Source organism: Rhamphochromis sp. 'chilingali' (genome assembly GCF_963969265.1).
Source record: "Rhamphochromis sp. 'chilingali' genome assembly, chromosome: 2".
In the NCBI taxonomy this organism is placed as follows: Eukaryota; Metazoa; Chordata; class Actinopteri; order Cichliformes; family Cichlidae; genus Rhamphochromis; species Rhamphochromis sp. 'chilingali'.
In genome coordinates this window covers 45,672,960-45,686,261 of record NC_137930.1, presented here as the reverse complement: position 1 = coordinate 45,686,261, position 13,302 = coordinate 45,672,960, and the positions used below count along the sequence as shown (strand labels likewise).

Genomic DNA, 13,302 nt, shown 5'->3' with positions numbered 1-13,302 from the left:
CAAACTTAATAATGTGGTGTATGCTGTACAGTGCAGCGAGGAATGCTCAGACCTCTACATTGGAGAGACCAAACAGCCACTTCACAAGCGCATGGCACAACACAGAAGAGCCACCTCCACAGGACAAGACTCAGCAGTCCATCTGCATCTTAAGTATAAAGGACACTCTTTCGAGGATGCCAATGTTCACATTTTGGACAGAGAGGACAGATGGTTTGAAAGAGGAGTGAAAGAAGCCATCTATGTCCACTGTGAGCGACCATCTTTGAACAGAGGCGGGGGTTTACGACACCAACTCTCTGCCATCTATAATCCAGTTTTGAGATCCCTTCCCAGACGCCTTAACGCCCACTCACATCCTGGGCCATCTGACCTCAGGAATTCGCATGATAAGGTGGGGCCAGGTTTCACAATGAACACACCCGAAACTGGCTGATTGGGACCCACACCCAGTTTCACACCTTGGCTCAGGCGATTAGAGGATCATCAGTGGGTCCTTTTGTCCCTCTGTGGGGGGATACTCCCACTAGGTTTATATCTGGGACTCTCCACCATTTGACCTTAGAACTGAAGAAGCTTCTCGGATGAGCAAGCAACTTAAAGAAGTCCAGACGCTTTTCTTTGCAAGCTCCTATGTACACTGTAATGTGAATTTGAAATTCTGTAATGTGAAACACTTCTATTTGTTTCAAAGATTCAACTCTTTAGAAATAATTAACCAGATCAACAAAAATGGGAAACTGAAACTTCAGCAGAAAGGTGACACTGTGAAAACACTGTCAGCAGTGAAGTTTAAAATGAACCGTAATAGCACTGAAGAAATAAGGTAAGTGTCATGTACACTTATTTTGTCATTGAGAATATTCCATCCAATTAAGACTTCTTTGTTCTAATGGGGCTAACAGGCCAACATTAATGTTGCACACTGAGCTACCACATCATTACATGGTTGCCTCCTACTGGGTGGTGTTGTAAGAAGGGAGGAAGGGGAGGCACTGGAAACATCTAAACCTTTTCAAAACCTTGTTGCAGAAAGGTATATCATAGCATGACTGGTCATGCATGTTTTTGCTTCCATCTTGCACCTTGTCCTGCCAGCTCTTGATACCTCTCTCTTTGTCAGTACCTGAAAAAGATGGGATGAGGTTAGATGATAGAACTTACTTTATAATTGATTGTCTTTAACACAAGTATTCTGTCATTCACCTGGAATGGTGTTATCCAGTATGAATCCAAAAAATCCACCGATGAACATATGTGTGGTAAAAAGCACTACAATCAATTGGTCCAGCTCTTTTATTCCTTTAGAGACAAGAACAAACAAAACAAGTCGTTAACCTTTATTAGCCAAAGATAAAAGAACTATAAATCTTGTACAAGATTATCGTTGCGCTTGCCTCTTCCATATGAAGGCAAGGATTCATTCTTTTTAAAACTAAATCAAGGCTTAATCATCCATCCACCCATTTCCTTAACTTCTTATGCAGTTTAGATCACAAGGGTGCTGGAGCCTATCTTAGCTGACATGCCAGTCCAGCATAGGGCCAACACAGAGAGACAGACAGCATTCACTCTTACTCAGTTTACTGTGTGAGGAAGCCAGAATGCCTGGTATGCACTTTTACCACGGTTGCTGAGTTTACCATACACATTTTTTTTTGTGTGGTGTTTGGTTGTATTCAAGCATCTTAGAAGCAAACGGGTGAATCCCTATATGTCTGACTGAGATGGATTTGTCTGAGATATTTTATATTTTATCAGTGGCCTGTAAACTGTTTGTGGTATTTTTTGACAGTTAAAAACTTTCTTTGTTTGAGGTTTTCAAAACATTCGACTTCACATAGACACAAATAAATGAATATATTAAAGTATCTTAACTTGCCCTTCACTGGGAGTTGCACTGTGCTCTTGTTTATATAAAATTTTTAACTGGAGAGTGGATCAACTTGGTGAGGTTATCTGGTTATGGCTTACCGAGAAATGTCTATTTCAAATTAATTAATTGTATTCACACATTAGGCTAAAAACTTGATAGTGCCAAGAGAAAGGATTTTTAAATCTTATCAAACCTTATTAAAACTTAAAAAAAATCACATTTAACAGGATATTTTGTATAAGTAACTTGTATGTTCCCTTGACCACTGAAATCAAAGACAAGCTAGATAATGCTTCCAAATAACTATTCAAATCACTTCCCGGATACAGTTAAAAATGGACTGACTTTTTGAAGCAATCTGGGTCAGTACAGAATGTGATGTCACTAGGTTGTTTGGTTGCTAATAGATTCCCATTAGTTTATGTTAGCTAGTTAGTGACAAAACCAATAACGCCATGGAAAGTGTTTAATTCAATTCAGTTCTATAGAAATAAAACTAAAGTGGCTTCATGGTGCTTCATATTGTAAGGTAAAGACCCTACAACAGGGGTTCTCAAACTTTTAGGGGCCAGGGACCCCATACAGGGGGTAAAATATTTCCAAGGACCCCCTTATAACTCTCATGCTTTGAGATGAGATGCCACTTTAGCTTGGCTGGCTTCATTGCTTCATTTTCTAGCACTTGAAGACACACAATGCATTTTGGTCTTCCATCAACATTCTCGATAAAGCCAAACTCGAGGGGACTGTTGTCACTGGCACATGTTTTTAAGTGCCACTATGCGCCAGGTGACACTATGTGTTTTCACAGACCCCCAATCTGCACCTTGCATACCCCTAGAGGTCTGGGGACCTCACTTTGATAGCCACTGCCCTACAATAATAGAGAGAAAACCCCAACAATGAAATGAGCAATCACTTTGAGCAATCACTTTGAGCAATCACTTGGCAACAGTGGGAAGGAAAAACCCCTTTTAACAGGAAGAAAAGTCCAAGAAGGAAGTGGCTGCCTGCCACCACTGGTTGAGTTTAATGAAAGGAAGAGAGAATTAAAAAAAGCACACTGTGAAAAGAGCCAGAGATTAAGTAAATCAAGGTGAACTCAAACTTAAAAGTGGTCTGATACTGTCCTTCCTGTGTTTTTTCTTTGTCTGGTGGGTAAACTGAGAGGGGCAATTAACTAGCAGAGCAGATGTCCACTAGATGTGATCAGTACCATTTTATGCCATAAAATACTTTCTTTACCCAAGCACATCCAAACATAACTAAGTTTCTTACCAAAGCACGATCAGGAATCCTACCATCCAGTGATATGTTCATCTAAGATAACTCTTTATTGTCATTGCACAGTCATACATAGTACAGTAGTACAATGAAATCCATCCATCCCTCCATTCATTTTCTTTCGCCTATCAGGAGCAGGGTCATGAGGGCAGAAACCCAAGCAGAGAAGCCCAGACTCACTGTCCTCAGCCTCCTCCTCTGCTTATCCAGGGGAATAACACCAAGACACTTTCAGGCCAGCCAAGAGATGTAATCTCTCCTGTTTGTCCTAAGTCTGCCCTGGGGCCTCCTCTCAGTGGGATATGCCCAGAACACCTCAACCAGGAGACACCTAGGAGGCATCCTTATCAGATGTGCAAACCACTTCAGCTCGCTCCTTTTGATGAGCATGTCCACGGAACAAAAAAAATCTCCCTGTGGACATGCTCATGCATTCTAGGATTATCAGTTATGCTTCAGTTTCTTGTGTGATATATAAGTAGTAAACTGGTTGGATATGCTTTTAAGAGAAGAAAAACTATTTTATTGCATAAAATAGCACTGATCGCATCTTGTAGACATATATCTGCCAGTTGATTGAACTGCTCAGTCTGTCCACTCAACCTAACAACAAAAATCACACACAGAGGGGACAGTGTCGGACAGTTTGTCTGTGTGGTGAATCAACCGTGAGCCTGACTCAAACAAGCTCTTTTGCACATAGTCTTCATTTATTAAACTGCTCGACAAACTCTAACACTACAGTCAGCAGGAGAATTTTCCCATTACAGTGCAGCTAGCCAACAATAAAGAACAACTTACTGCTTAGGAGACAGAGAGTAAAGTTGATTGTAAAACAAATTAGTTTTTTAACATAAAAGTTATTGCTACAGCCAGGGGCGATTTAAAAGTGACACCCCCGAGACTGCTTTTTACTTTTAGTTTCCCTGTTTTCTATTGAGTTATCAATTCTGTTACTAGCTAGCTAATGCAAGACTATTAGCAGCAACCAACCAACTTAGTGATCTCACATTCTGTACTGGCACAAGATGGTGCTACGCATGCTCTAAAAATTGTAACTCTAAATACTTATTTCTTAAATCAACATTCACAGATAGTGCTAAATCTTAGAGTATTTTAAGTTGGGCTCCATGGTTTATTACACATTAATACACAACCACAGCAAAGTGTGTAATAGACAGGCTGGTCCAAATCGAGAACTGGATACACATGCAGAATCTGCATTACCAACAGGGGGAGATAATATATTTAAAGTCAGGAAGTCAGTAGTGAGCACAGAAAGGTATGATTTACATTCTTGGGTCGTTAATCGACAGAAATGATAAAGCTAGTTGGCTAATATGTATTTACATATGAATAATGTCTGTTTAAAATGTGTTCCCATGATTATTTCAATGTTAGTTTGACATAAAATATCTCACTCTGCTGGTTCTGCAGCTTACTGCAACTTTGCATGCGTCTCCATTTCATGCTTTGGAGAGGCAAAGTATAAAATGGCGAACTGGCGTGTCTGTTGCACATTTTGCCGTGATACTGTCATGTCCACTTTAAGGTGATTGCTTTCTTTATTAACATACAAAAAGTCTGCCTTTATAATAATTTTATAGTGGCCAGGAAGTCATGATGATAAAGCCATGATGTAAAATCTGCTTATGTATTAACCACAGTATATGTGACAGTATGTGTGACTGATTACTTCTTTTTGCTGCACTGCCCCATTACACTGGACCTTAGGGTTCCCCCACCTACCAAATCCTATTTTAACTCTTTTTTTTAATTAAGATTTGTACCATATCAACCCTTATTTATTTTCTTAGGATTGGGGTATAGAGGAAGGACATGACTTCCAGAAAACAGTTTGGAGAAACATGGTGCAGCGGTGCACAAGGAGATGACCTAGAAGGGGACAACGTCAATGTAAAACTAGCTACTATCTGATGCCAATAGTAAAAATACATATATTTTTGTAACTGATGAACTGATGTAAATTAATCTTTTACATGGAGACATTTTAAGTGAAGTGGATAATAAGAAACAGAACATGTAGTAGCATTCTAAAAGTGTCATGAATCGCTGTGCGGCAGGCAGGAGTTGGACCCAAAATGCAAGACTCACAGACTCAGGGGATGAACTCAAAAATCACAGCTTTATTTGCTGGTAGGACAAACATACAAACTAAACTAAACTAACCTAAACTAAACTAAACTGGGGAAACAACAAACTAAGAACTCACAGAGAGACACAGGGCGATCCACACAGCATGAGGGACGACACGACACTGACTCAGAGAAACACAGGGTTTAAATACAATGGGAAGTAACGAGGGGAATGAGACACAGAAGGAGAGCACAGCTGGGAGAAATCAGAACTGATGAGACAAGGGAGCAAAGTAGGATACACTCACATGAGACACAGACCTTCAAAGTAAAACAGGAATTAGCACAGATGCAAACTAGACTAGGGGAGACAGCAACTAAGAAACACAGAGGGCAGCTACTAAATAATCAGAGAACTAAACAGAATACAAGAACACCAAACTAAGACACTACACTAAAGAACAAGCTAGGACAACAACGAGAACTAAGAACATAATACAGAAAACTCAGAGGCACAAGAAACTCAAAACACTGGGTCACTGACCCAGGACCGTGACAAAAAGAGCAAATTTGCTGGTAGTTTAATAAAAGCCACATTGTTGACACAAAGTGGTAACATAGGTACAATTTGCCTGTAGCACCTCACAAGAGTGTCCTGTGACATTGACAAAAGAGCCACGGATGTTTAGATATATGGATTTGTAAAGGTTTCTGTTGACCAAGGGGCACCGTTTTTAATCACTAGAGACCACTAAGATACTCTAAAATCCTGAGTCAGAGTTGGCTTTTCATGTGGCATGTGTGACCATGAGCACATGGTGGAATACAGAGGGCCATTCAAAATGGAAATGCCTGCAAGTCCAAGGCCGTGCTTTCATAATCCTTCTCAGGCAATAAACTGCATAATGAAGTTGTACTGAATTGAATCAAGAACTGCAAACAGCGCTGACGTAGTTTGACTCTGAAAAAACTCTTGTTCAAATAACCCATCCCAAAACATATACACACAAAGGAACACACACACATTTCCTGCCCAAAACGACAGCAGTCAAAAGTTCAAGGCATCCACAGAGTGGATTTTAAATCCAACAGCTTGTACATCGAAAGACGTCGGGATGAGCAAGAGTTTGTTTACAAAGAGCATTGACAGGTTTCCTCTTGTCTGGTGCTATCAGCTAATGTTGAGGCTGGGGACAGACTCTGGAGCAAGAGTGCTTTATCTGAGCTGGGCAGATTACAGCCAGTTACAATGGGGGCAAGCCAAGAGGATTGGGAGGTAAGCAGCCTAGACCAGAGAAAACCAGACAAGCCCTCATGCCCAGTATTGCACTCTGGATTAACACTTTCTTGGGAGACACTAGCATCACATGACACATAGGATCAAGGTCTCATGTCTGCGGAGAAGAACTGTTTAATCTTGAAGATTGCTCTTTTGATGGCGCTTCATAGGAGGTGGTCACAAAGCCTATGAATCAGCTAATCAAAATGTCATCAAAATAATGTACTTATCAGTTGTCAACCTGTGACGATCTATAACTCTCTTACTTCTAAGATCTCTGACTGATCATATTTATTTCACATTGTGTAATTTCATCTATTAGATTAATGTTTGGATTGATGACTGCATTAGTGTAAGCTGAGAGTGATCTATCAGTTGCATATGAATGCATATTTTATTATGTTTAATAAAATGTAGAAAAACATTTAAAGTATTACAAAACAATTTTACCCTATTCACCTTTCGCATTTAGCTTTATTATTATTATTTTTCCCCTTTCTGCTTTTTCACTATTGTTTTTCCCTGTTTAGTCATTCCTCTTACCAATAGGCCAATAGGCAATAATGTCAATGAAGAATTTGTGCACACTACATAAACAGAAGTGCAAGTAAACCTAGAGTTATCTATGATTATACCCTTGGAATGTTTTATAGATTTGACCTAGGCACTGTGAAACCTTTATAAGATGTATGTGATGGGATTACCATATTACAAATACTTACGAAGTTGCAGTGCTTTTTTTCTTTAAATTGTTTGCAAAATTGTCAGAGACCTGATTGAAGTTGGCAATATCTGCAATCAGCAAATTCCAGTATAACATAGAAAAAACTATATTTTTACAAATGAAATCTAGAGTAATTGTTAAAAACTAACAAACAAGAAACCCCCCAAAAATATTTCAAGCATTAGGTTCTTTTCTGATGTTTTCTGCAATCTGCACATCCCTAGATGTAGAAGTTTTCCAAAGAAGCTAAAGTCACATATAACCAAGCCAAGCCCTTAAAATTCTATTCTCAAAGCTGCCGACAACATCTACAGTTTTACACTTTAAATAAATGTGATTCCAACCCAGCCTCCTTCTTGTGCTAAGAAGAAAAGTCATGCATGGATGTACAAAGAATCAAGCTCAAGAGCCTTATCAGTGCCCCCTACTGGCTGTTATGCTGGTTTTATCCTATTCAACCCATATAAAACATGCCTTAAAAGACTGGACTCCAAACTGAATGTTTTTCTGTCCTAAGTACATAAAGGTAAAACCAAAGATTCCCAAAACACATTTAGTCTAAAAGACAATTTGCCACCTTTAGCCTAAAGACTAAATGTAAAATGTTTGCCATCTGGGCCTGTGGGATTTTGGAACACCTTGGCATTAGGAGCTTAGGCTGGCAAAACTACTGCATCTTTTCAAGGGTAATCTCTAAGTGTCTGTGGGAACACAGCCTGGAATTCACCGTAAGAGGACTATGTCACTGGATGTTTTATTTTTTGTCATTGTTTACTGATTTTGTTTTGATTAATAAAAAATAAAATGGTCAAACTTGTGTAATATCTCAAGCAGAAATCTTACAAAAGTGTCCCACAGCACAACTATTTGAACAATTATAAATGTTATTAAAGCACCATAGCTTAGTTTCTTCAATTATGCACCAGATGTTTAGAGCACTTTCTATTGTGATTCCTGTTAGATAAAATCATAAAGGAGGTGGTGAAATAAATGATAGATCACACCCAGTGTGGGTACAGACAAAGAGTTTGTCATGGTACAGTGGCTACTGTGTACTGAACTGAGAAGAAAATGACGTGAAACTGCTGCTTTCCAACATTTTTAATGCTCATTGATGCATAGTAACAAACTAGCGCTGTGCCATAACAAACAGACATGGGTTGTGTGGGCTTAAATAGACAAAAGAGCAGGTGCATGTGCCATCTTGTGTATTTTATCGTCCTATTTTGTTGATATTATGCTGTGAAATAAATTATTATAAACCAGGCTGAATAAGCTAAAATAGTACAGTGTGTTAGCAAGCTACATTCTTTGCTGTCTCTATAGGTATCAGATATCTTTTGTGCTTGAATTTTTCTCTGCACTCGTCATGTGATACCTGGGCATCGGGGTGCCAGAGCTGGGCCATGTACTATGAAACAAGTTCAGCATACACATGATATTCAATACCTGGCTTCACTTACCCTGCCAATTGTGTTAAGCAGTCACATGAAGGTGGTTATTAGCTCAGTAAGCCCAAGGTTTCCTAATCTAGCTATGCACACATTCACATGAAAGACATGGCATATGACCAACCAGATGACCATTAGAAACGTGGTCAGATTTTTGTTTTATCAACAAAGTGTCTGATTTCACAAACGAAAGGAAAACTATTTAAAATATAAAGACATTAATAACATGATACAGCAGTGACACAGTTGCTGCAGACAATGATATCAGTTACTCTTAAAACAACTTTTGCTATCTATGCATCTGAAACTAATTTCTGGAAAATTGATTGGTCAGTGAGCAGCGATTTTATACGCTACTGAGCTATAACCTGCTTCCGAGCAGGTTAGTTCTGCAGCATATTTATAGCTTGATAGGCCCTAACCATACTTTGTACTATTTTGGAGGACTGTACTATGTACAGGATTGATTTTTTTTTTCATGTCCTAAGAATAACATCCATCCATCCATCCATCCATTTGCTTCCGCTTATCCTTTTCAGGGTCGCGGGGGGCGCTGGAGCCTATCCCAGCTGTCATAGGGCGAGAGGCAGGTTACACTCTGGACAGGTCGCCAGTCTGTCGCAGGGCTAACACATAGGGACAGACAACCATTCACACTCACATTCACTCGCACATTCACACCTAGTGGCAATTTGGATTATTCAATTAACCTATCCCCACAAGCTGCATGTCTTTGGACGGTGGGAGGAAGCCGGAGTACCCGGAGAGAACCCACGCAAACACGGGGAGAACATGCAAACTCCACACAGAAAGACCCCGGCCTGATGGTGGAATTGAACTCAGGACCTTCTTTTTTTTTTCTTTTTTTTTTCTGGAAGTGACATCAGAAACAGCAGCATGTGACATCACGTGATGGCGGAGCTTCAGTTCATCCTTTGTCATCCTTTTCTTTTTTTTCTTTTTTTTAATAGGACAGGGGGAAAGAATGAAAGAAAGAGGGGGAGAGGAAGAAAGAAAACCAAAGGGGAGAAGAGACGGTGAGAAGGGGGGGAAGAGAGAAAAAAAAAAAAAACAAAAAAAAACTCCTGGGTCACCTGTATGGAGAGAAAGAAAAACAAAAAAAACAGGGGAGACAGCAAACAACAAAGAGCAACATAATAAAAAAAAAAAAAAAAAAGCACCATCACAATAAACTAGCTAGTCATAGATATCAATAGTTACTAAATAATAAACGATATTGTGCAGCACGCAAGATAGACAGCGCACAGTGTGCTTTGAGGCAGCAGCCAAGAAAGCTGTAGTCCGCATCTGTGAATACCCGTGTGTACACCTGTGTGCATACCTGTGTGGATCAGCATGCTTGCATTCCAAAGGTTTCTCCATGTAATGATCTGCTAGAGAGTGTGGGGAGCCACAGCCCTGTCCTCTATGGTATCAAGCAGGTATGGAGGAGATCAAAACTCCAGACATCCAGAGGCCCCCAGAACACAAGAGACCAAGGAAGACCCACAGAGGGGCAGCCGCGCCACTGTCCCAGTAAGAGCTAAGGAGAGTCCCAGATGAGAGCTCATTCAGCAGCCGCGGAGCAGAAGCCAGGGGGAGTTGCAGTGACGCGCCCGTGAGCTCCGCCGGCAGCCAGCTGTGCCTGAGTGACCGAGCCCCAGGCCGAGAGGCCGGGGGCACCCCACCTCCAAAGTGGCCCGAGCGAGCCCCAATAAGCGGCCGCCAAGGAGTGAGCCGGTGTGTACCCGGACGCCCACCCCCAGATACAAAGAACCACCAACGCACCGATACCTGAGGGAGTCCGCCACCGGCAGGGGAAGTGGTGGTGGGTGGAGATAGGCCTCCAAACCTTGGAGGGCCCGAGATGTCCCCAGAGAGGTGGCGTCTGATACCCAACCTGACATATAGACACAGACATACAGGCACACACAGACACAAACATCCATTCCCACCCTCATGCTCTCATATGTACTTCACACTCAACCGACGTGGAGACAGACATAAAGGGACGCTGTATACACGATCACACTCCCCAAGCGTACTCTACTAACCGGGTCTAGGTACCCTTGCCCCTGGAGGGGGGGACTGCACCCAGACTCAGGACCTTCTTGCTGTGCGGCAACAGTGCTAACCACCGTGCCACCGTGCTGCCCTAAGAATAACATATATACATATATAAATGACAACAGTTTCTCAGTTAATGACTCAGTCAGTGAGGTCGACTGTAGCAAGGTGTACAGAGTATAGACACAGAATCCAAATGTAGGACATAGAAGGCTGACTTGAACAACAAATGATGAGTCTTTAATATTGGCTATAAACAAAAGTCCAAAGCACATTTCTAGCGTTAACTGAACTTCCAAAACACTACCTCGATCACTTAAATTACACAATTGAAAGTATATGTGTATTGTTTGTGTATTTATACACAGGCACTCATATATATTCAAATAATAAAAAAAAAAAGTTCATTTACCTGTTACTACCACACACCTGTAAGAACCATCGCCTTAGATCGAAAAGCGTGGAAGATAATCGCTGGTCAAGCAAGAGAACCTGCGGCACCTACAGCAGCGTACTGGTACCGCCGCTGGTTGCCCGCTAAAGGACAAGACTACCACACACCAAATCTGGTCATTGGTACTTGCTGGCTTGTGTAGCCACTAGGTAACAAAAGCTCAACACTCCCCCTAGCATCCTGGAGCATTTCTGTTGTGTTTTGTACGTGTTTTGGAGTTCGTACGTGTTTTGGAGTTTGTACGTGCTTTGTCTCTAGGGGCCACCGTAAATAGACTTTTATTTATTCACTCCACATAAAATGTAATAAATAAATCATACAATACAAAAACCAACTATTAACATTTCAACTTTTAACTATTTAAATTTTCAGCTTTTTCCTTTTAAACAAATTTAAAGTGAAACAACACAAAACACTGCAAACCACAACACAATAAAATATAAATATGAAAAAGTATGAAAACAAAAGGAAGATGCACATTCTCTTTCATATGGGCCTGCATGAATAAACTTTGAATCCTTTATCTTCCGCAACTGAAAATAGTTGTGGATGATCATTACACCTTTCTAATGTGACGTTGTTGTGCCTGGCGAGTGTAACTACCGCCCCTCCCCCCTCTTCCCAGCGCAAAGCACAAGGCTCGCGTGTGGAGTGAAGCGGGAAAAAAAGTGCAAGAGAGAGGGTGAGAGAAAGAAGAAAACCCCGGCTTGCGTCGTTCACTTCAAAGAGTCTGCTCTAAGAGCCGTTTCGTTCTCGACCGACACATCACTAATTAAGACAAGCAATAAGCAAGAAAACACAGAGCTGCACAGGAGCAACACAACTAATGCTTTAACAATATATACAGAAAGAGTTGATTACATGCAGACTGCAAAGGAACAAGACATAGGTAAAACTAAACACACAGAACTAACACAGGACACAAGAGGGGAAAAAAGAAAATAACATAAAATACTAAACAGAGAGAAAAGATGAGTCAAATTAACATGAAAACACAGACAAAGGAGCAGTGTTACTCCAGTGATGTAAAGCAGAGGAGTGAGACAGAAGAAGAAACGATTCAGGAAACAACCACAACAATAAATCACAGAATGAGGCATGAAAACTAGACAGGAACCAGAAAAATAACATAAAAGCTCAGGATACTGAGAAAACAAAGAAATTATGAGCCAAAACAGAAACGTATTATAAGAACATCATGTTATATTGGAATTAGATATCAAAGATTCAACAATATCACAAGGAGTCAAACTCAATATTAAAATAATAAATCAGCTCAGTAATCCAGAAATTAAAGTAGTTTAAACTTCACACACAAAAACAATAAAACACAAACAGGCACACAAGCTCAAGGATGAGCTCAAAAAATGAAACCTCACTATTGGCTGGTTTAGAATACTATTTAGTTAGATTCAACAAACAAATTTTTTTTTTTTAGTTTACTGGAGTAATTTATGTTCTTTCAACAGAAAAAAAGGTTTGTGGATTTACTTTAAAAAGTTATGTCAAATAGCTCCACTCAACCTTTCGGTGGAAGTAACTCCTGATTTTTATTTAAAAAGTTGAACCAAGTCCTGACGTTAGCCTGCCAAAACGGAGTGTCGTACTGAAAGAACACATGTGAATCAGGTAAAACCAGCGGTTCCCAAACTTTTTTTGCTGGGCCCCCCTTTGTTTTACAAGAAAAATGTTCGTGCCCCCCCGGGCGTGCGTGCACGCACAAACACATCCTCCAACCACACACACCCATATTTTGCTCCATTGCGGTTTATTTCACACCTCAAACATTTAGTAAACAATTAAGCAAATACAAGTAATTTGCAATAAATTACAGGTAGAAAGAAAGTAAACTACTAACTCTTTTACACTAACGTCCGCACCTACACGGGTATTTTTGAAAACGTAGCTGTTTCGTCCACACGTAAACGATGTTTCGAATCACCGAAAACTGAGATTTTTTAAAACTCCTTTTTTGCGTTTACGTGTGGACGAGGAATACAAAGTTTGTCACGCAACGTCAAAGGTATGTGCTTTATTTCACATTACACTGTGCGCCACGTTATTGTTTACG

At 40.4% G+C, this 13,302-nt stretch overlaps 1 protein-coding gene across 1 annotated transcript in view; it reads right to left on the bottom strand.

The window, feature by feature from the left end:
* Positions 1-882: 882 nt before the first annotated feature.
* The window catches only part of LOC308392093 (solute carrier family 23 member 2), an 80,275-nt gene continuing 67,855 nt past the window's right edge, over positions 883-13,302 (bottom strand). The window contains exons 12-13 of the mRNA XM_080874958.1: positions 1,207-1,302; positions 883-1,126 (exon numbers count right to left, since the gene is read on the bottom strand). Of these exons, the coding sequence (XP_080731084.1) occupies positions 957-1,126; positions 1,207-1,302 (266 nt within the window). The 3' untranslated portion in view covers positions 883-956. The remainder of the gene's footprint in view (positions 1,127-1,206; positions 1,303-13,302) is intronic.